Consider the following 25,224-nt stretch of genomic DNA (forward strand, 5'->3'; position numbering starts at 1 on the left):
TTTACTAGATATTTTCAGCTCCACGGAGCAAAATACACAAATGCAGCATTTGTTGCTTTCTTCAAAACTGTGGCATATACTTTTTGCCCCAAAGCACTGCTGCTCCTAGAATAAAAAAGAATTAGTTATAGGGGTAGGGGCTTTTCATTTGTTCCACCATTTCACTGTGTACATGTGTGTATTGGCATATATAAGGATTTTAAAATCAATACAGCCATCTAGCCAGTTCAGTCAAGGGGAAGGGCCATGTGAAAGGTCCTAGGTTGAACCCCCAGCATCAGGAATAAGGAAACTGTAGCCTTTCGGATGCTGTTGGGTTACAACTTCCAACATGCAGGATTATTGGCTATGCCTCTTGGGACTAATGGGTGTTTCAATCCACCAGCATCTGTAGGACCACAGGTTCCCGGGCCCAAATCTCCAAGTATGGCTAGGAAATCCTGCTGAGACCCTGGAGAGCTCCTGGCATTAAGGGTAGGCAATACTGTGACATTGGCTAGATGGACTTGGGATAAGGCACCTTCCTATGCTTCAATATTTGGCCAAATTGCTTAAGTGACATGGTCTAAACATACAGGCTGGTTTAAACATTACACCACTCTTTCATATGTCGGTGCTCAAGCTGGCCGTAAAGTTCAGCTTTATCCCTTGGAAAGTTTCTGTGTCCTTGTAGGTGGCTTGTGCTGCTATGGAGATCGTGCCTGCGACTGGGCCAAGCCACTGGGATAAGCATTAAGAAAACATTACAGCCAACTGCATGGGGCACTAGAATCATGTTTCCGTTGCTTCAACTAGGCTGACAAAGCACACGCAAAAAAAATTGAAAAGAGTCTTCCACCTTCAGGAAAACATTGCAAAGGCACAGATTAATATAGCAAAAGGATCCATGTCGTTCTTCCTATTCCTTATATATTAAAGTTTTGCCATGGATTCTAAATTACACCATCTGCTCTAATCGTTTGCTGAGTAAACACTGACCCACTTAGAAAATGCACTGGAATGTATACATATTTCTGCTGACCTTCAGAAAGAAAAGAGCTGCTTCCCAGCAATTTGTATATGACTCTGCCCTTCAGCTTTCGGAGTGTCACTGTTTTGGAGTAATTTTGATTTTGGACTTTATACACTACCAAAACTAACCACTGATTACTTCCCGGTCTCAGTGTGATGACAACTGCAGCCACCCAAGAGAATACTGTACAGTTGACATTTAGGAATTTCTTCCCACACCCTTGCCAATTAGTGAATCATCAAATTTTGTATTTGAGTATATGTTGTTCCTCCTTTACATCACTGTGGAAGTTAAATTGAGAAAGGAAGATGTTTCAAAGGCCATATTAGGGGTAAAGAAAACAAGTAGGAACAAGGGTGAAACTAGGTAAGAATCCCTGATTCTGAGTAACTGCATTTGTGGGGTTTTAAACTAAATTTTAGGTGTAGTGCCTCATCTTGGCCCCATGCTGTGGTCCTGATCCAGACCAGATCTTCTTAAAATTTTAGTCACTAGAAAGACATATGACCACACACACACTCCAGCTTCTATGAAGAATTAAACTGACTCCTCCTACTGACAGTCAGCTACTTTAAATGGCAATCTTCTAATGTCAGCCAACTATTTTTATTTAATGGCAACCTAAAATATCAATAGTGTGTCAACGTTGAATCTTTTTAGAAATCAACCACTCTCTAAAGCTTAGACCATATTACTTGTAATGAAGTGACCAAAACTCTAACAAAAAACTATACAATTTAACAGCCATGCTTTCTCCTATAATTCAGGCTTACTCACAACATCTGCTATCTTTATTCCGCAGCCAGCAAATGAGAGGGATTCAGCCATTAGTGTCAAAAGTGCAGAAGGAGACAGGTGCCCACCTGTGCTGCATTCTATAAATGAGTCTTGAACTTCACATCCAACTTCAAATTCTTAATGTGTGCTAATTGTAGGCATACAAACAGAAGGGCATGTTTATTTGCTCATGGATTTATTTAAACCATGGAGCCACTGTCAACTATAACCCCATTTAGGTTTCATGGGAAATGCTGCAAAACATCGTTTCACTTTATTTAGCCAAAAGAAAATATTACACTAAGGCACAATAAGCTTAGACCCTCGGTGTACTGGTCTATGCTTTTGTCATTTCCATGTTTATTGGAAAGATTTAAGTGCCTTTTGGCGTTTGGTGGGGTTTTTTGTTTTTGTTTTTTGCCAAAGCAGTTTTCCAGTCACAATCCAGATTCTTGGTATTCAGATGTTCTACATAATCAAATGCCACATTATGTTTACCTTGTGATTCTAAAACTACACATATGCCACCCCCCATATACAACTGCATAGATGTGTAGGCAACATTTCATGGGTGAGTTGGCCTTAGGCGCTGAGTACACTAAAACTTGAAAATTACAGACCCTACTATGAAGCTGGTCAGGAGCCCTGAAGCTGCACTCAGAGGCATATCCCAAAAGCAATCATTGTAAGGAAAACCAAATGAACAGCCCATTACCCCTTCGATAAGTCCTTTGGAATTTACAACAAATAGCTGAACACGTTTGAAGCAGGCCCCTTTTTTAAGAAAAAAAGCAGCTGGTGAATTAGTGGAAATTAAATAGTCAATATTAAGACTGAGGACAGATTGTTTATTTCTCAAAGGATGCAATGGAGGTATGTTTGTTGAGCCTCTGGGTTGTATTTCTGAGGTAGTAGTGCATATGAAGAATGATGGCATGTCATGAATGCATGAAGTCGCCACACTCCTCATGTGCTTATCAGTGGTTCTGTACAGAGCCTAGGCATGTAGAAGCATGCAGGTTCTCCTGATGTGTTATTTACCTTGCAGAATTGCAGTATATAGATTGGACGTATAGAGTCTATACACATACAGCTTGTATGTGGCGCAGGCCCTGTGCACTGGGTCTTGGTCCCTGCATGGAGACTGAAGGAGGGCAGCTGGCATAATTCAACTTCCCCTCTCCATACATTGATCCTACATGACAATGATCTGGACAGTACCAAAAGTCTCTTCTGAAACAAAATCAAAATGCTGCTACCGACTTAGGCGTCGAAAGACACAAACACACAGTTACAATCACTTTGGGCTGACCTTTGGCAAGCGTTCAGGGTCACCGGGGTGCCTTGGGATGACTTTCTGTAACCTTTGGAAACCATAGTCAATGGTGGGTTCATTCAGAGCTGAAACAACAAACATAACAATTATATCATAAGCAGTAGGACAAGGTGCAACATCGAAGAGTGTATTAAATTGCAATGTTTGTGTATGGGGGTGGGGGGCAATCTGGAAACTATCACAGCAAACTCTCCCTTTGCTCCTTTCCATTCAAATCAGCAATGACTGTGAAGCTGTGGTTCAAACACTGTTTGAGGTGACATGCGAGAGGCTTTGGTTGAGTATCTGTGAAAAGGTGGCAGCAAGTTTTGCTCTCTATAAACAGCTTTTGAGCAAGAAACAATTATAATCTGAGATACAATTCATTTGTTAAATGTTTTGTACCCTGCTTTTCAAGTTTTCCATTGTTATGTTGTTAGATGGAATCATTTTGATTGTGGATTTTTTTTTAAAAAAAAGGAGAAGGAAAAGTCTCTTGTGCTTCCAGACAAACAAAATTATGTATATTTTCCTTGTGAAATACATGATGTGCTTTTAGGAAGAGAAATTCAATAGCTGAATCCTAAAACCACTATTGGTTCATGCAAAGCTCACAAGAAATTAACCACATGAAGAGCCCTTAGGATAGAAGCAAATAAATAAATAAATAAATAAATAAATAAATAAATGAATGAATGAATGAATGAATGAATGAATGCTAGTGTGGAGTTGTGTGTCAGGCACAGTGAAGCAGGGTGTGAGAGAATGTGGGTGAAAAAAGGGCAACCATTTTGGTGATTACAGTACACTGGGGTTTGGCATAGCATAGGGCAAGGATCCATCAAATGGATGCCCTGCCCTGCCTTGCCCCACCTGCTAGGTTACCAGAATAGGTTGCTGGGGAGAGTTCCCATCTCAGTGTATACTGGAGTGGTACCCCTGCCCCCGGTAACCTGGAAGTGTGGCATCTGGCCCTCCAGGGCCACCCAACATAGGGCCAAGGGCCTTATTACGCCAGCTCAGGACCACTGCTGCCCCCTGGCTCAAGGCCACCAGTGTGCCACTGCTCTGTTTGAACTGTGTCTACACCATCGCTGGCTCATCCCTACCTCTCTCCATCTTTGTATGCATCAGCATCTCAGAAGGAAGGAGATCAGGTGAGCGACACAGCCCCACCACACCAAACATCCACTGTTGGGGTCATTCTCTGCGCGCCACCCGAAGGGTAGAGGAATGGGTCATGGCAACACAAGGCAGGGCCTTCTCAGTGGCTGCACCAATACTGCGTAACCCCTTGTACTATAGGTGGCTGTCTCTGTGGTTGCCTTTTACCAGTTGATAAGTTTGAAAGCACGTCAAATGCAAGTAGATAAATAGGTACCACTCCGGCGGGAAGGTAAACAGCGTTTCCGTGCACTGCTCTAGTTTCGCCAGAAGTGGCTTAGTCATGCCAGCCACATGACCCGGAAAAACTGTCTGCGGACAAACTCCAGCTCCCTCGGCCTATAGAGCGAGATGAGTGCACAACCCCAGAGTCGTCTGCAACTGGACCTAACAGTCAGGGGTACCTTTACAGTACCTTTAAGGACATTTTTATTGCAGCAGGCTTTTACCCGCTGTTTTATTTGAGGTTACGCTTAATCTGTGGTCTGTCCCTTTTGTTACATTTTTATTGTTATGTTTTTGAAGTATATTTATTGTTGATTTTTTCAATTGTTTTCTATGACATTGCAATTTTTGTTTGTGGTAAGCTACCCTGTTCATAGGCACTAGAATGGTGAGAGAAAGATATTTCTATCTCTCTCTAAATAAGTAATAGACAAATGCACAGCTTTGAAGACCAGCCTTGCTATTATTCAAGTTGAAGATAAAATAAATCTCTTGCAGTTATTCTGGTGAAATTCCGGGCTAGCTTGTTACTTTGTATAGGTGAATAAATGGATTCATTTATAGACTCTTTTTTTGCCATTGTTTTTAATGAGAGAGGTATTGAATGCAACCTCTTCTACCATACATAAAATACGTTCCTTCATTCCCCAATGTCCTTCTATAAAATGTTTTTTTTTCCACAGATGGAAAAAAATATCAATACAATTTTCTTTTTTTAAAAAAAAAAACTTTTAGTCTAACAGTCAGTATTTGTGTTCTTGACATCCATCTATACATTAAAAACAAAGTTAGCACATACTGTAGTTAAAATGCATTCCCATTACCCTAAATTTCAAAAGTACACTGAAAGTACTACCAACTTTAAAAACTGTATTAAATTCAAATAGGTCCCAAGGCTAATGGAAGCAATTTGTGTACCAACCCAAACTGACTGGCCTACTTTTCAAAATACAGGTATGATAATCTCATGGTTTTAAAAGGACATTTAAATTGAAATACTGTGAATATAGTACATAATTATACCAATAGCACCCTTTAACTTGTCAGCTTGTAAATCTAAAAGGCTATCAATCATTTCTAAAGAGGAAATAAACCTTAAAATTCTTTGATTGACTGTGCTTACTTTTTATGGGGTTTTTTTAAAAAAAGAGATAGAGAAAGAAGGAAAAAATGGATTAAAGTGGCCAGAAATCCATTTACAAAAGTACATTGTTTTACATAGGTGAGTAAAAAGCCAATAATTACATCTCCAAAAGACATCTAAATCAAAGTAAGTACTTTCACCTCACTTATGTATTTTAAGTTGCGTGGAACTTCAGGCAACTTTTTTATTAAAATACTTTTTAAAATGCAATGCTTATTGAAGTAGCTAATAGAATAGCATTTTCATTTAAGGTAATGTAATCATTTTTGCAAATATGAGATTTAAGCCATTTTCTCCTATCTAAACAGTAAACTTTCAACCTGTCTCTTGTGTGAATTAACTAAAATTACACCCAGGTGTACAAAATCTGTCTATCTATGCTAGTGTATGAGTTAAGGCACAATATTTATTATTCTTTCCATTTTATGAATTACTACTTAAACCCTTGAGGAAGAACTTTCTTTCAGATTAGACTTGAAGAGTGGAAGCCTTGGAAGCTGTTTATGCAGTCTTTTGAAGCAGTAACTCGTAAAATCCAACACACTTTACAGAAAAATGTAAAATCAGAGCTGGAGGTGAAATTATTTTCATGTTTCCAAAATTGTAACTTAATTTGTCATCCATCTTGCTTTAATATCCTTAAGAAAAATGTGTCTTCTGAACTAAATAAATTGATAACTCTTATAAATATACAAAGAAAATACAAGTTTTTGGATCTTCTATTTTGTTTCAAAATCAGAATTAAAAGGATTGTCTTTTTTAAAAAAAAAAAAATTCACATAATTAGCTCCTGCTGTATCAATAAAGCTTTTGAATGTTAATTGAAAGACCTGATATACAGAAGGGTGGAATCTGTATCTCCAGCCAGGCTGCCAACTTACAGCAGAATGATCAACACTTAATATCAGCAATTAAAAGAACCTGTTCAAATATCATGTGGAACTGATAGCTTAGGGTAGTCTTGGGAAACCCGTTCAGATGCAGTGGGAAATAATTGAATTAGACACATTATAATGTTATTATCTGAAGAAAAATAAATATACTACATAGAAGCATAGTGGAGATACCTCAAACCCCAAGACGAAGGACAAAGCTTGGGGTTTTGTTTCACATGCAAGAATGGTTTCATTTATTTATCTCTTTCTCTCCCTTCTGCTGTTTCTCATACATTTTTCTCTATTATTTTAGTTCAACCCCTCTCCATCCATCCAGCTGCTTTAAAATACTTACAAAATTGCCTCTAAACATCAAGCATTTGAATTATACAACTAGCACAGAAAGCCTCTTCTTTTCTTCCTCCAAACATGCCCCCCTCCCAGTTATATTTTGAGATTAATAATTCTCAAGAAATAACACTGTAACTCTGGAACTTATAAAATGTTTTCAAACCATGACATAAGCATAGTTTTGATAATAATAATAATAATAATAATAATAATAATAATAATAATGTTTATACCCCGCTCATCTGGTTGGGTTTCCCCAGCCACTCTGAGCAGCTTCCAACAAAATATTAAAATACAATAGTCTGTCAGACATTAAAAGCTTCCCTAAACAAGGCTGCCTTCAAGTGTCTTCTAAAAGTCTGGTAGTTGTTCTTCTCTTTGACATCTGATGGTAGGGCGTTCCACAGGGCAGGTGCCACTACCGAGAAGGCCCTCTGCCTGGTTCCCTGTAACTTCACTTCTGGCAGTGAAGGAACCGCCAGAAGGCCCTTGGCACTGGACCTCAGTGTCCAGGCAGAACGATGGGGGTGGAGACGCTCCTTCAGGTATACTGGACCGAGGCCGTTGATGTTGATAAAAATGGGTGTTGATTTGCGCACGTGCACACACACACACACACACACACACACACTTCATATACTGATTTTATTTTTGCTAACTTCAGATTTGTAAGTTCTACCTTGAGAAAGGAACAATTGTCCTAGAATAAAGTGAATTGAACAAGGAGTATTGATAGGCCAATCAGTGTGTTGAAAAAATGTGTGTTGTGTAACTAAGGGCTGCATCTGACCATCTCATCCTTGGTCTGCAGGACCTGTGAAAATCCTGTCAGGATGGTCTTCATGGTTTTTGTGTTCATGACAAGACATCTTTCTTTTTCCATAACACCAATATTATGGAAGAGGCAAGATGGTGAGGACATAATCGGGGGGTGGGGGGTGGGATGACAGAAAGTCTTCACACCTTCACAGGACTAAAAGGAAGCCAATGAAATTCTATGGCTGGATGTCAGCTGTTCAGTGTTTGGTTAACAGTGAAGTAAACTTTTCAACCATTATTGAATGTTGTTCTGCTCACACAGAAAAGCTAAGCTCTAGGCCTAACAAAATGGTAGCTTTAGATCCCCGTAATTAAATACACATGCATGAATTAGGGAGGCTTTTATAGGTTTCTAGCATGCTCATTTCAATTAATCAAATCTCTTCAAATCCCACATCATTGGGTATTTCCTGTACTTATCCCTTCCATTCCACATGGAAGACCAAGGCAACCTGTCCAACAGGCACACAGCTCATCATAAAGGAAATAATTTTACTACTATGTCATGTCTCTTTTTCCTAAGTGCTGCTTCTCACCTTTCTGCTTATTAACTAAATTGACATATTTTCTATTTCACACAGAGGCCTTTAAAAAAACACGAAAAGCACTCTTCTATGTGGTAGCTAACATCAAGACATTTCCCATCCAGTCCAGAGGATTGATATGGTAAGCAGGTGGTATACTTAACAGGGCCTATAAGAAAAAGCTGCCACATGACTGTGTTCCTTGACATCCTTCATTCACCTGAGGTTGTGACATGCAGTACAGAAACCCAGAAGTTTAGAAGAAACCTGGATGGTTTCAGGGTTCAGTACTACCCAGGTATGGAACCTGGAGTCTCCTTGGGAGGAGCTGAGGGAGAGAGCAGACAGGCCCTCCAGCAGACAGACCCCCATGTTGTCAATGAAACTGAGGAGCAGCCAGATCAAGACACTCCTAACCCAAACCAGAAGTTTCCACAATGGTTGCCTGGGTTCCTGGCCAGCTTTTGTCCTTGCCCCTCATCATCTCCAGGGCTGGTAGAGATAGTGAGCTTCAGGACTGCCAGTGAAGTGACAAAATAAATCTATGCAATCCCCCTCAGGAAGAGGGAACATGGGAGCAGGTAGCACTACCTGGATGAGGGCCTGGTTCAGAGCAGGGAAAAAGTGGAGCCCCAACCTTTCATATGAGCTCTCAGTATGAGCTTTAGTGAAAAGCCTTCCTGACCAGAACCTCCTTTGCCTCTAGGCATGACCACAAATATTATTCTTCAATCCTTCACACCACATTTTCAAACGCCTCTCTTGATGTGCAACATCTCCCTTGAAGAAGACACGTTGCACATGTTAGTGCAATGACAAACAAATATATCTGATGGGATAGATGGATAGATAGATGATAGATAGATAGATAGATAGATAGATAGATAGATAGATAGATGATAGATAGATATGGCAAACAAACATTTATTTTTCTGCTTTTGAGACAACGCAGACAATGGCAACTAGGAAATGTGGCAAAAACAAACCAACCCAAATTCACCAGGAAACCCCATGTCCCTCTCTGACCATATACTTCTCAGCAAGCAGTGGCAACACAACAGAGCCACAAGATTGATATAGCAAGTTCCCAACCATGCACCTTTGTATGCAACTAGGGCTTTAATTGGGCCTCGGAGAAGCATAAAAATCTACTTAACACACACATCATCAATGGAAAGAGTATATTTTGCAAATCTCACATGCAAAGAAAGTTTTCTTTCTTAATTAAATGCCATTAAATGGAACCATACAAGCGCTGGGACTGTTTTTGTTGTGGTTGTTGTTAATATGATCTGCCCTTTACTGTATAAAGCTTCCTTTTCATTAAACTGCCCCCCAAAAGTGTTTATTCCCATAGGCAATGGAAAATGGAAGTGGGAGGAGCAACATCCTACTATGGAGACACAAGGCTTGGGTGTTACAGAGACTATTGCAAGACTAACTCAGAGTTTCCTTGCTTTTTATGACTTTGTGTGTCTCTTTCACTTAAACATATTCCTGGGAGTTTAATTTCCTTTTCTTAATGGTAGTGCGGCATGATGTAATTCTTTTCTCAAAATAGAAAGATATCTAGCTAATAAGAAATGTAAGATTTCAATTTTGCAGCAACCTAGAGTCTAAATAAACAGTCAGCACATTCATCAGATTATAAATAACATTTCACAACCAAATCAAACTACGAAACTAGCACCTGTGGTCCTTGGGTTCTTATGGCGACTGCTCTTTATTCCAATTAAAGGTGCAGCGGGGGCCACTTGACCTGCTGTTGTCAAACATGACCATATACATACTGTGCTACATTTATATGTGTGTATATATATATATACACATACATACATATATACAGTGGTACCTTGGTTTTTGAACGTCTCCAATGACGAATGTTTCAGAACTCGAATGGCGTAAACCCGGAAGTAAATGCTTCGGTTTTCAAACACACCTCAGTAGTTGAACAGGAAATGTGGCTTCTGCTGAGCGCAAAACTCTGAAGTCTAGCCGTAGGCTATAGTTTCGGTTTTTGAACGTTTAGGACAGGGCCGTCTTTACCCGGGGGTGCAAGGGTTGCGTGGCACCCGGGCACCAAATTATGGGGGGCACCAAATGCATACCTACTGTATACTGGTCCCTCTTGATCGGCAGCAGTAAAAAGCAATGGAGTGAAAGTCTCCGCCCCCCTCAGTCTGTTACTCCGTAGCGTCAAATATTCCCGATGAGTCAGGAAACAAAAGCATTTTTTCCGCTGCGTCATTGTTACTGGTGGGCGAATCCCCCCCCAAAAAGGATCAACAACTTTGAGTTTGCCCCCCCTTAAAAATGTCAACAACTTTGGTTTGCCCACAACCAGTTAATTTGGGGGCAGCTAAACTAAATTTGGGTATCTTGGGTGGATCGTTGCACCCTGGCAGCACATATGCTAAAGACGACCCTGGTTTCGGAACGGATTACGTTCAAAAACCAAGGTACCACTGTATGTATAATATCTCTCTCTCTCCCCCCCCCCCACGCACACACCTTCAACATAATCCAGAAAGTTGGCTTCAAAATTAAGGCTTTGTCCACACTTCTACTAGTTCTGTTTCTAGAAAACATGGGTGCAAGAGTTGTTTTGCCTTTGCCCTGCTGCCTTCCCCTGGAAAGCCTGCTCTTTTGTGCTAAATTGGAACAGACAGTAATCCGTAGAAAACCTGATCTGGTTTCCCCAGTGGAAAGCAGTGGGGCAAACAGAGGTGTGGATAAGCCCTACACGTCAGTGGCAATTTTGAGCAAGTGAGGAACGCAAAGCTACTGCGGAAAACTGAACCTTTACATTTGCAGTGGTTATCGACAGTGCCACATGGGTGCCCGTTACTACCATACATTATCTACACCAACCGTTGTCAAACTGTTGCCTCCCAGATGTTCTGGGCTACAACTTCCTTCCTTCCCAACCAGCACTGGCTAATGGGACATGTAGTCTGGAACCTCTTGAGGGCACAGGTTCACAAAGGCTGAGTGGCACTCTTTAAAATAAAAACTAAGACAGGCAACACCAATCCCCTACCATAAAGAGGGATTATCCATCCGCAAACACCACTTCCCATTACACATGTGCTTCCTTAGAGAATAACCTACATAAACCAGACTATAATGTGCCACCAACAGAGAGCAGGAACAAAGGAGGTCTTTCCATGCTGAGCCTGCATGATTCAGGGATATTTAATATACCAAGCCATGGAATGAGCAAAGCCTTCCTGTCTTTTTGTCTAATAGTGCCTTTAGGGTGGAGCAGAGACCTACAGTCATAGCATATGGGAAAGGAGAAGGGCAGATGGTGAGAAATGCACCATATTTGATGAAAACACACATTTCTCAAGCTGGTTCTGTTCATTTGTGGATCCACTAAAGGAACTGTGTGTAGGTGAAGCTTTGAGATAGCTCTTTATATATGACAGCCTACACCAACCCGGAGCTCTCAGGAAGTTTGGGATTGAAACTCCCACCAGCTCCTGCCAATACAGTTCTGCTGGCTGGGGTTGATTGGAGGTACAGTCTAAAACATCTAGAGGGCACCAAGCTTACTAATATCTGATTACATTCATTCTTCCTATGCAAGGCATGGTTGGTCATACGACTGGGCCAATAATCTGAGGCTGAATCTTGACAAGATGGAGGTGCTGTGGGTTGGTGATTCCTGTATCTGGGAATTAGATCGGCAGCCTGTTCTGATGTTTGTAGTCTGGGACTCCTGGATTCCAACCTGACACTAGAATGTCAAGTGGCTTCTGTAGCTAGGAGTGCTTATGCCCAATTTAGGTTGCTTCACCAGCTACAGTCATTCCTGGACCAAAATACTGTAATGCACTCTGTGCGGAACTGCCCTGGAAGATGGTTCAGAGGCTGCAGCTAAACCAGAATATGGCTGCAGTGTTGATAGGTGGCGTAGACAGAAAGAACTGGCTGCCAGTGAGATATTGGGCCCAATTCAATGTATTAGCATTAGCATATAAAGCCCTAAACTGCTTGGGACCCAAGTATTTAAAAGAGTACCTTCCCCTCAGTGGTGCTTCAGTGGTGCTTCATTTGCGAAGCACACTTCCCGGGGAGGTGAATCTGCCTTCCTCACTAACTTTCAGGAATAACAAAATTATTACTTATTATTTATTAACTTTATATGTCACCCTTCATCCAAAGATCTCAGGGAATAAGATAATATTCCTGTTCACCCAGGTATTTGATAGCTGGTAGATACTGTAACTAGTTAGCTTTACATTATCAGCCGTGGTGGGATACGATTGTTTTTAGATGTTTGTAATGGATTTTATATGTTTTAAATATGTTTTGATTTTATTTTTAGTTGTATTGTTACTTCATTTTTTGTCTTTGGCTCTTAGCAGGAATGGTGGGCCAGAAATTTAAATTAATAATAATAGTAAAAATAACAGGAGGAGGGAGGAGGAAGAAGAAAAAGGAATATCTATAATAGTAACGCTTGTAAACGCAAAGAATGTGTAATAAAACATGAATGTTTTGAAAAAATAAAATTTTGGCTAGCAGCAAAAGAACATGTCAGGACTCAAACTGTGTAGGGGCAAAAGGCCCTGTCCCCCAATGTCCCCATGAGTGCCAGCCCCACCTAACCCACAATAGACCTATTGTAAAGAAACATTCCCAAACCAACAAATGCATTCTAAATGCAGCACACCTACTATCCTAATATTAACAGCCCTTCCTTCATTTCAGAAGTAATTAGCAGATTGTACACCAAATGGAAGTAGTAAAATATTGAACTGACCATGGAGAGTAGTAGAATAAGTGCATTTAAACTATTATTACTAAAGTAGCCTGGCCTTTAAGGGGGTGGGAAGAGGGAGCTGAAATTCTGTAGCTTTAAGCAGCCTTTAAATTCAATGCCAGAGACATTACTTTCCCCTATAATTGTTCAGCTTATATCCCAAAGAGTTTTGACAATAACTGTTATCAGGAGGGGAAATCATAGCAACCTGTCTGATAAACATGTTTCCCTGCCCTCACACCCTGGTGAGCACTGTGACACTCTACTTTTATCATCTAGTGTGTGCTCAGAATGAGCTTAGAACAGCAATTGCCAGGAATAGGCAGGCGATAAACTGCATTGATTTAACACATCTTGTTTTCAATCATGCTCGGATTTTCTGAGCACGCATTTTTCCTGTACTCCAGCTTGTAGCTTTTATCTGACGAGCTGATCCCTTTTCACTGGAAAATGAAAAGGTCGCACAATAAGACACGGTTTACTGGAACTCCAACACGCACCAGGGAAAGTATTTTAGATAAATACTGGCAGACATAGTGGAGCTGAATTTCAACACCACAATTGCTTAACAACAATACTTATTACTCTCCTAGAACAAGCCTACAGCACCTTACGGCTCGCAGTAGGGAAGAACACCAAGTCAGACGTGATAGTGGGGGAAAAATAAATAATAAATAACAACCTTCTACAAGACTGTTTAAAGATATGGGTGGTGTGTGTTTTTTTTTTAATATAACTGAGCAGAGAGGAATAAGTGAAGCATCTTTTCAGCAGTAGCCACTAGCCTATTGAGAAGTTGGCAATAAGCCACATCCCATGGGCCAATATGAATTCCCAAATAAATTGAGCAAACCAGTTTGGTCAAATTAGATAATGAGAGAAGGGAAATTATATGTTGAAAATGTAATCTAACTAATCAATAGTGATGGATGCTGGACAAACCGCTTCTTCCAAGGTTGAAATCCCAAGCATCCTTGCTTAGAAGTAAACTTCATTGGTGTCAGTGGGATTTAACTTTGTTTAGCATTGAAGTGCAAGTCACTACTGGTTTTGTATAGGAATCTGCCTAATACCAAGACAAACTATCTATCCATATAACCTAGCATTGCCTATTCTGAATGGCAGCACATCTCCAGACTCTCATCGCCTCCTATCTGGTTCTTCAAAATGGAGGATGGTGGATTTGAACCTGGGACTTTCGACATGCAAAACTATTTGTGCCTTTCCAAACTATGTAAGTATTAGAAATATCAATGCATAAGTCCTTTTTGTAAAAAAACAAAACAAAATATTTTATTCCAGAAATGCATATTTTAAACAGAAAATGGTCATATCTGTGGATCTGCTTAAACATAACACTCCAGCTAATTTATTTTTTAAATATTTGTAGTAAAAAATGTTTTTGCATTTGAGACCCTGAAAGCCTCAGACCTTAATGTCCCCTTGGGGACTGGTTTTTATTGGCTACTGATTTCCCCTCCTCCTTTATACTCACTGTCTTGGCCTCAGTTGACCACACACCCATGGTTGTGGCAACCAATGTAACTTTATTTATAGGTATCCATGACATCAATAAAAGAAAACTTGGTGGGATGGCAGAGCTTACCTGACCTTTGGTCAGTGACACCACAGCTGCTTGCTGGGAGGGAGAGGGCCAAGGCAGCAGCAAAGCTGGCACATTATCTATGTATTACTGGGAGCATTATCTATGTATTACTGGGCTACAGCATGATAGGAGAAGGAGACTGAGTTTTTCCTGTGCAGCACAACAGGTGCATTGTCTACTTTTATGTTTCAACGCATAGGGTTTTGCTGTAAGAGCCAGGATAGAACCATTTTGCATTTTCAACAGCATCCAACATTAGTTTTATGTTTCTGGGTCCATCCCCTCTAAAGCAGGCTTAGGCAAACTCGGCCCTCCAGATTTTTTCGGACTACAAATCCCATCACCCCTGACCACTGCTCCTGTTAGTTAGGGATGATGGGAGTTGTAGTCCCAAAGCAGCTGGAGGGCCAAGTTTGCCTATGCCTGCTCTAAAGTATAAGAAATAGCTGTTTGTCAGAAGCAGAGCATTGGATGAGTTGCGCCAGTAGTCTCATTTGGGACAGCAAATCCTGTTCCCTTTCTAAGGAGTTGCCTCTTAAGTAGTTTAAAGCTTAGGAAACCTGGATTACCTTTCTAAAAAGAAAGAACACCAGAATACTTTTTGTTTTATGGAGGCAAAGTCCTTGGGGGATTGTTTAAAACCCAACTAATATTCTTGAGTGCTGAAGTTTGCAGTGATACCTTTTACACGATCATATGTGTGTAAAAATACTTACTGATAGATGGTCCTTATCTGTTACACATTCGAGGAAGCTAAGGAGAGGAAGTTATTCTGTCTAAATATCAAGAGTGACTTATGCTCTAGGGCTTTTGGTAAGTGGGTTTTCAGAGTGCAGCATTTCAAAAAGACACATATTTGTATTTAAGAAAAGCTTCCTTGGGGAAGATATCTTATTGAGGTACTTCTATATTCACTGAGACACAAGATGCTTGGGTGATGGTGAGGAGAGAAGCGCATTTGAACGTAAAGTACAATCCAATGGTTCATTAATTAACTTCTCAAGTTCCAAAAGTAATAGAATGTAACATCACCGCCCCAAACTTTACTTGGGCTAAAGTCAATAAGAGCTCTGTCACTGCCATGCAGCCAGGGATGTCATGTCTAGAGACCCCCACAATTGTGTTCGGTACTGTAAGGTGGACAGCAGTCCATTCTCTCCATCTTTGTGCATTTTGTACACCAGTATAGAAGGATGTTTCACATGTCCACATTCATTGCTTGATGACAATAGCATGAACAAGTGACTTGAACGTGTGAAATACCACAGACAAAATTTTATATTACTTAATATCATCTCAAAACAAGCTTTCCAAAGGAGTCGGTGGACAGGGTCAGGCACAGACCATCAACTGTTGAGTAATGAACCAGCACAGAGATGCACACAATTGTCTAGGTGAGATGACAAAGTAGAATGCGAAGGGAAGCCCCAAATGTGAGGGCTGGCATTATTGTGTGTGTTAGTGACACACATCCTCCTCTTCTATATAATGTAATGATATAAATATATACTACCTGATCTGCCAGAGGCTATTCCAGATATAATTTTGGAGAACCTGCCTTGGCAAGTCCAGCTCAGGACTAGGATTCCATGAAATATACAAAGACGGTGCAATCCTTTCCTCTGGACACTACTTTGAAAAGGCTAACCTTAGATGGTTCCCTCCTTCAGATAAGGAGAAAGTAAGAAGAGACTTATGAATCAATTATTGTTTCTATCTCTCTGCCCTTTCTAAACAACACTATGGGCAAACCTTTTCAGACGATGAAGGCCATTACAATAGCTCCCCCCCCCCCCCGATATACAGCAGGAAATTATTTATACCTTGTTACCTTGGTTTAGGAACAGTCCTGTTTACGAACAATTCGGTTTACGAACTCTGTAAAACCGGAAGTGGTGTCCCGGTGTCCCGGTTTACGAACTTTACCTCAGCCTAAGAAATCCAAATGGTGGAAGGTCACTGGCGGTGGGAGGCCTCATTAGGGAAAGCACGCCTTGGTTTAAGCATGGCTTATGTTTAAGAACGGACTTCGGGAATGGATGAAGTTCATAAACCGAGGTACCAATGTACATAGTAACACTGAATTAAGATGCCATAGAGTAGGAACATGGGAGTCTGTCTTCAACTGAGACAGACCATTGGTCCATCCAACTCAATATTGTCTACAGTGACTGGGAGTGGTTCCTCCCAAGTTTTTCCTTCCCAACCTAGAAATACCATGCATTGGACCTAGTTCTGCTCTGCCACAGAACTATGGCTTTTGCCCTAAGGGACAAAAGATGATATGGCTAAGCAGGAGATTCTACACACCTACACTTTAGGCTGTGGATAGCTAAATGCACAGGGAACCAGGAACCCACTTAGGAAAAATAGGTTCCTTTATAGCACTCTCTCAACGTGGTGAAAACTTCTTAAAAGAAGGTATAGATACACAAACACTGATCGTTATATTATACAAATGATAATACACTAACCTAAATACTCCCAGGGGTGGGACTACAGACAAACAATATACTTCCATATGAAAATTTAGCAGCAAGTAAATTTTCTCAGCCTGACAGTTATTGCAACATTCAATACACAAACGCACACACCAACGCTGTGACTGTCTTCTACCTCAAGTGGGCCCTTGGTGAGGCAATATTTGATTTATTGCAGAATTCTTCTTTTTTTCTGTATAGCAAATAAAGTATAATTTGATTAAATGTAAATGAAGCAAAAAATAGTTACAGTAGCTTGTCTAATGCAATTTATAGTACGAAATGCCTGTCATTTGACTCAGTTTTTAATTCAAAAAGGGAATAGGAAATAGGCTGAACAGTCTAAGGGAAAGCTAACCTAAAATTGTTCCATTCCTCCTTAGAAATATGATTGAACTAAGGAAGAATAGCAAATTTTAGGTTACAAAGAGACAAGCATTGAGCAGACAAAGATCCTAAGGCAAGAATCACTTGCAGCCCAGTTTTCTGCAAATGTTTAATATGATATAATGTATATATTACAATACTAGAATAAGGTGGAATAAGTATACATCTTAAAATATTTACATCTTGGATGGCTATAATATGCTGAATGTAGCTAAATTAACATAAGAACTTAAGAAGAGCCTGCTGGATCAGGCCGAAGGCCAATCTCGTCCAGCATCCTGTTCTCACAGTGACCAACCAGATGCCTATGGGAAGCCTGCAAGCAGGACAAAACTCTGCCCATTTGTGAATTCCCAGCATACTGCCACTAACAGTGGAGGCAGAACACAGCCACTGGAGCTAGCAGTATTCTCAGGTGATATATTCACACCTATTTCCCACAAATGGAATGTGCTCACACCTGTGGTGTACAGCAACTGATAGTCAGAAGAACACTGCCTCCAACTGTAGCAGTTAAGCTATTCCAACCGGGTTAGTAGCCATATCCCTTTTTTAAAGGATATGGCTGCTAATCCGATTGGAGATGCTCTGCTTCCACCAGGGGTGCCAACTTGAACAAAATATTGTGGGGGGCCTAGGGAAGCCCCATCCCGCATAATCGATCCCATGACTCAGTGCACACACACCATTTGAATGAGAATGCCCATCCATTATGTGAGGGTCCAGCCCCCTCAAATATTTTATGGTGGAGCCCAAAGCGCCACAGCCCCTGGGAGTTAGCTCTGATGATTTCCACAGTTGGAGGCAGTATACTTTGGAATATCTGAGCAAAAATGTAATTGTTTGCTCTACCACTGCAGTGCCTGGTGCGGTGCGGTGCAGTGCGTCACAGCTGTGGAACTACCCTCCTGTAACTTCAACTTACCTGGATATGGCTGGGACAGAGCAGGGTATGATGAGGTTGGGGTTGCGTCCTGGTGAAATCCATCTGGTGCTCCCACTGGTGCTTCCACATAGTCTCGACCTGTCACCAACTTGCCCCGTCCCACCCAGGTAAGCTGCAGCAACGCCAGTGACAGAAGCGGGGCTTTGTCCCACCATACCAGCAGCTAATATTCTAATTTAGGGCATAATCCAAGCAGATGCACTCCATTCTCATTGCCATCCAACTCCATCCTGGACATGGTCAGGATGGGCTGCTAAGCCCTAGCAAATCTGAGACATTCTTGCACTTCAGAGGCCACATGGCACAGAATCTAAGCCTCCCTGGGGCTTCTTGTTCACTGCTCACGATGGTGCTAGTAGCCAGCAGCCATGTACAGGATGCCAGAGGCCTTTTGGCTCCTAGCTGGAAGCAGTTGTGACTACTCCCTCTGGCCACAGCAGTGTCGCCAGCTAATGAACCAGCACTGGGGAGTACGGGTTATTGCCTTTGCAACTGTATAATTGTACATATCTATATCATATATTTTTTTTGTCCATGCTGCTTGTTATATTAAATTCTCATTTCAGTTTCGCTTCCATCATCTTGGTACTAATCGTCAGGAATTTCCAACACATACATGCTCCCAATTCACATAGTTTGGCTCTGGTTATTTACTTTACTTTAAGGAATGCCGAATATGTGCAATAGCAGCCATGCTATTATACACATAACAACCAGCTTTCAGAGAAACAGCTGTATTCACATCATTATAACAACAATAACAACGGTTTTAAAAAATATGTACATGTTTTCAGGGGGTGGAGTAGTTTGGACATATCAATAGAATTGTAAAATGGCTGAAGTTGGGAAATGTATAACACTGGAAGTCATTTGTGAACCATGCATGAATGGTGAACTACGCGTAAAATAATCTTACACAAATTCTTCGAAGGATGACTAAGAATGGAGGAACAGGAGGAATGGCAAAATCCTGACTTAGTAAGTTAGGATATACATGAGCTCGGTTAAACCCACACACAGCGCCTTTCCTATGGTTATTGGTTTCCAAATAAATCTGGATTTGGTTTTTAAAAACTTGCTCCAGAATCCTGGCCTCTTTAGTACCCATTAACCGCAGTTTTTGGTTCACATGTGAGAGGACGCTATGGTGAACTGTGGCTTCCTGGCTTCTTTCCTCACTTGAGCAAAATGAGGGAGCAAGGGAGCTGTTTGTGGCATGCAAAGCTTATGTATATACTGGCTTATTCAGACAGAATTTTATCCTGCAAACTGAACCATTCTAAATCACATTAGTCCAAACTAATTTAGGGACAAAAGTAGTTCTTTTTTACATAGATAAAAATGAGTATTAGCGTAGGCACAAATAAGTTTCATTCTCCAGTGAAAAAGCAGAAGTGAGATTTCAGGTGGAGACAAATGCTTGGCAAATTTTAGATCTCATTATCTTTAAATACTGATGCATTTCAACCACTCAGATAATTATAGCTGACCATATTGTAACTATTTTACTGCTGCCCTTTCCCTCATAAATTTTACTTTTGGAAATATAAGTGAAAAATGTGGTTTCAATTTCATACAAATTGCATGCTGTTTGGTTTTAACAAGAAAATGGAAATAATAGCTGACTTCTTTAAAGGGAATTACAGGTATAAGTTGTAGGGATATCTTTTACCTTTCAGCCCTTGCAAGAACAACGAAGTACAAAATAAAAAGTGCCTTTGGAATAAAAGTGAATTGTACAACAAAACCATACCTCAAAACTGCAAGGACGGCCTCTTCCAATATGAAGAGACCCAGACGCTGAGATTATCACCTGAGGCCCTTTTCATGTGCCTCCTCCATGAGAAGTCAAGAGAGTGGCAACCCAAAAATGGGCCTTTCCTGCAGTGGCTCCCTACTTGTAAAATGCTCTCCCCAGGGAGGCTTGCCTGGTGCCTTCATTACATATATTTAGGTGCAAGGCAAAAACATTCCTTTTCTCCCAGGCCTTTGGCTAACCAATCAATCTTTGGTCTTTTAAACTGTTTGGGGGGTCCTGTTTTTGTTTGTTACTATGTTATGTATTTTGTGTTTTTATATTGTAAAGTGCCCTGTGATCCTCAGAAGAACTGTAGATAAATTTTAAAAATTAAATAAGAAAAGTTTTACACCTTTTTTTAATTCTAAACACACACCAAGCACTTTTAATAAGTTAGAACAATTCTTTTCGTCTTTCTTGCTCTCTGTTTTGCAAAGCAAGCCAAGCTGAATTGAAAATAATGCAGTGCTAAGGTATAGTAACTTCTTCTATGTACAATGCAAAAGAGTCTTTAGGTTGGTGGGTAATCTTACTGAACAACAAGTAGCGCTGCAAAGGCAGGTGAATTAACTGAGAGAGAGAGAAAACTGCTTGTCAAATTGATTAAGGATTCAAACAATCCTACACAGATTTATCTGTAAATACATTTTTAAAAATCTCAGTGGGATTTCCTTCCTTGTAAACCAACAAAGATTAAGGTTTCAACTTCTCTATGGTTGTTTGGAAGCCTAGGATCACTACACTTGTTTAGCTGACTATCCAGTAATGATCTCTTAAGCTACCATTTTGAGCGTACCACAAAGGTGCCATCCTGACACTGATGTCACTGCTGCTGACCTGGATGAGGTCTGGTGGTAGCAGGGTTCGAAAAATGCAGTTGCGCTTTTTATACAGCCACCAGCTGAACTTGTGCTCCCACCAGTACGACAACACAGTCCTGACCTCATCATATCGCCTCCCTCATCTAGGTAAGCTGCAGAGATGGCAGTGTTGGGAGAGCATCTCCACCCCACCCTGGCTAAATGAACTGAATGAAATTTGTAACTTCTAAGCATGTTAACCAAATAAACATTTGTAGCTGATTAAATGTAAGCAATCATACAGTTAAACAAATCCGCATTTTACCCAAACTTCACTACGGCTACCTTTTTACCAAGTCAAACAATTCTGCAATAACTTACTAAACAAAACCGACCATTCATAATAAGAAGAAAAGGGCATTGTTAAACACTACTTATTTAAAGGTAACCTAATTCTTTGGGAAAGCATTCTTAAAATCTTCCATGCTGTGGTGTTTCAGAGTTTTGCACATTTTTAATTATCAGTTGATTCTGCTTAAATGCTGTTTGGTTGTTATGAAAACCACCTCGAGCTTTGAAAATGTTTTAAATAAATAAGTTTTTCACATATTACAAACAAGTTAAATGCCAAATAAGCAGCTGAAAAAATATGTTTCAAATCACCTTTGTTAATCTGGGAGGTTGGTTTTTTTAAAAAAATAAAAAACCTGCTAATAAACTAGCACAGTAGCACCACAGAACCAAGCAACATAAGCAGCTATGCCATTAAAACTCTGTTCCAATGAGGCCCTCACCAACTGCCCAGGCAGGCGCACTATGTGACCCATGAGAGCAACAAAACAATCAGATTGTACAACGGTGGTGGGATATACGGATATGGACAAACACACACCCTCTAGATCACACCCAATATTTCCACCAAGTTCCCCGTGCTGCGCAAAACATTGATCTCTTGCATTTTATCAAAATGCCAAGTCAGTCACAGTGTACAGAGTATGCTTTTCCTCCACATTTACATATTTATTTTCCTTAGTAATAAGTGACAGCTTACAGGATGGCATTTTCAAAGATCCCTTTGCAATTCATGGGTCAATCAATACTCTTTGAAATTTTCAGAAGGCTTTCCACTTAAAGACAATGCTAACTGACTTGGGTCACATTTTTCAATAATTATTTGTTGTGGTGTGGGCTCTGGCCTTCAGGAAACTCTAGAAGGCTTCAGTCACAAATTACCCCTGTGGTGGCAGTCACAGGCTTAAGAAAAGCTTAGGTTCCTCTCTAAGGAACATCTCCTTTCAGAAAGTCAGAAATGCAAGTACTGGGTATCAGTTGCTGTTTTCATATCTTGGGCAATTTTTCTTCAGTTTTCATCTTTCCATGTTAACTTGTTCCTATTCTCTTTTATAAAATCCCATCTGTTCAATTATTTATTTCTAATTATTACATGTCATGCTTTCTGCAGAAGTCAGCATATAAACAAGAAAATAGTGCTGTAGACTGTGGTGACTGCATAATGTTAGGTTAAACGAGCAATACGTAGGTGAAATCTGCAACATTTGTTCTCAAAACAAATAGTATATGTGGGAGATACATTGTAAGACTTTGAAAGGTTTCAGGTATCTGTGGCCTCTTTTAGTGGGACGGGTTCTGTAAGACCTGTTTTCCCCCTGTATAGTTGTTCTTTTCCGTTTTTCTTGGTTGTTTGGTGTACTTTGTTTTGTATGTCACTTTGGGTCACTTTGTAAGGAAAGAGACTAATAAATAACAACAAAACAGCAACACAAATTTGAAGTTGCGCATTTCCTCAGTCATACTATTTCACTTTATCCCAATTCTCTGCATTCACTATCTCTTTTGTAGGCAAGCGTCATCATAATTCCACCATCCTTGTTTAGTGTTTGTGGTTAAGTGAAGAGAGAGCTTAATCACAACTCCCCAGTTTGGATGACATCCTAAACCAAATTTTGGCTTAACTCAGCAGCAAAAAGGACTGTGGAAGACCAAAGTGGCAGTAGGAGCTCACACATTTGTGCAAACTTGATAAGATAACATTTGGCTTAGCCTATCATGCAAGCCAGGACACTGTAGGACACAAAAGTAGGACCCACAACAAATGTTGCTGTGTGGAGTATTCCCTAAAATCCCCATAGTTCCCTGTGAAGAGGGACTGATTGTCAAACTACTCTGAGAATTAAAAAATTGTCCATTAGCACCTTAGAGAGCAACTAAGTTTGGGTACAGGATAAGTGTGCATGCACACTTCTTCAGATACACTGAGACAGAAGTCATCAGACCCTTAAATATAGTGGGAGGGTGGGGTGTTTTTTTTCTTAGAAGGGTAGTAGGGTAAATGGACATAAATCTGACATCAGGAATCACAAGACAGAGAAGCCAGTAGGAGAACACTTCAATCTCCCAGGACATTCAATACAGGATCTCAAAGCAGCTGTCTTATTACAAAAGAATTTCAAAAATAGACTTGACAGAGAAGTTGCAGAATTACAACTTATTACTAAACTGAAAACTATGGAGAGACCTGGTCTGAATAGAGATATTGGATTCTTGTCTCATCACATATGCTAAAGCCATTTTTGGTCATCTGCATACTATCCCTTACTTTTTCCTGTAGGACTAATTTACCATACCCATTGAGTCAATCACCCATCTCCTACTAACCTTCTGAGAAATACCCCACCCCACCTTCCCACTATATATAGGGGTCTGGTGACTTCTGTTTCAGTGTATCTGAAGAAGTGTACATGCACACGGAAGCTTATATCCAGAACAAACTAAGTTGGTCTCTAAGGTGCTACTGGACAATTTTTTAATTTATTTCATCTCAGTCAGACCAACACGGCTACCTACCTGAATCTACTCTGAGAATTGTAGCTCTGTGAGGGTAATAGGGACCTCTATCAATTCAGCACCCTTAAACTACAGCTCCCAGATTCTTTGGGGGAAGCCATGACTGTTTAAAGTGGCATCATAGTGCCTTAAATGTATGACATGAATGTGGCCTAACTAGGAATGCCACGTTCCTAGAAAAACATGATTGTCCTTTATGTTGCCTGAGCTGTCCTGTATTTTGCTCGACCAAAGGTGGCAACCCTAGGCCAAACTCCCCTTCCTTATCATTCAGGGATGGAATAAGATTCAAGGAGGGAAAGACAAGGATTTGTGTAGTCACAAATGCTGGTGTTTTACAGCAGGCACTGTGGTTCTAAGACCTTATTGTTTCGTATTTATTTCGAGCAGGGGGTTCTGCTTTCTCTCTAACAATCCTACCTCTGCAAGGCCCATGTAACGAGGCAATACTATCTCTGAAATAATGAGCGAAGGAATGCAGTTCCAATCTCAGGTGAGATTTCACACACTAAAGAACCAGATCAATACAACCAGCAGCAGGCCGCTCAATATCCCCTGAAATATTGCTTCATTTTTCTTCTTATTATAGATGAGTTGTGTTATTATTTTCCCCAAATCAATATTTTACAACCTTTTTTATCCGTTTCTCCATAAATTTTGTGATTACTTTAAACTGGGAATTCCGGTACACTAAATAAGATGCAGTATCTGAAAGGTAGTGAGAGTACCAACATGGTTTTTCCACTTCTTTTTAACAACTTGGGCACTGTACCAGGGTGAAAGGGGCAGGCTTATGAAAACGTGATCAGAAATATTTTTCACTAAGCAAAGTAGAAACCTGGAATGGGCTCTTGTAAATGCAAATGGCTAAATAATAATAATAAATAATAACAACAGCTTCAAAAGATTTGGTGTATGAAACACAGAATTGAGATACACGGTACACATAAAATTTAATTCCAAGCAAAATTGGCCTCTCCGCTACCTCTGTGCCTGGTCGCAGTTAAAGGGCCAGCATAATTCACTGAAATTGTTTCTTACAAAGCAGATAATTTTGTGCACCTTAGAATGATTTAATTAGCTTCCAGAGCTGTCTCCTGCTAAGTGTTTAAAGTGTCTGCAAATCAGATCATGTTAACTCATCTGCTGCAGTACTCTTAGAGTGTCTTAACAAAAAAACTGTCGTCTTTAGACATTAATGGAAGCAACCCACAGACCCCTTGGAGAGCAAGCAATATAAGTTAATTACCCAGTGATTTGGAGAGTACACTGTAACCTATACCAATTGTGTGGTGACTTACCTATTTCTAAACCTTCAGCGCACTTGGCTAGCATAACTATCTTCTGAAGTTAGGTATTCCCCAA

At 40.4% G+C, this 25,224-nt stretch overlaps 1 protein-coding gene across 8 annotated transcripts in view; it reads right to left on the reverse strand.

Moving 5' to 3' along the window:
- The window catches only part of EBF1 (EBF transcription factor 1), a 378,896-nt gene that overhangs the window by 38,666 nt on the left and 315,006 nt on the right, over window positions 1-25,224 (reverse strand). For all 8 annotated transcript variants that reach the window (XM_083726224.1, XM_083726220.1, XM_083726223.1 and 5 more), the window contains exon 11: window positions 3,102-3,190. In XM_083726224.1, coding sequence (XP_083582350.1) covers window positions 3,102-3,190 — 89 coding nt within the window. The remainder of the gene's footprint in view (window positions 1-3,101; window positions 3,191-25,224) is intronic.

Source organism: Podarcis gaigeae, assembly GCF_964106915.1.
Source record: "Podarcis gaigeae genome assembly, chromosome: 2".
Taxonomy (NCBI): domain Eukaryota; kingdom Metazoa; phylum Chordata; class Lepidosauria; order Squamata; family Lacertidae; genus Podarcis; species Podarcis gaigeae.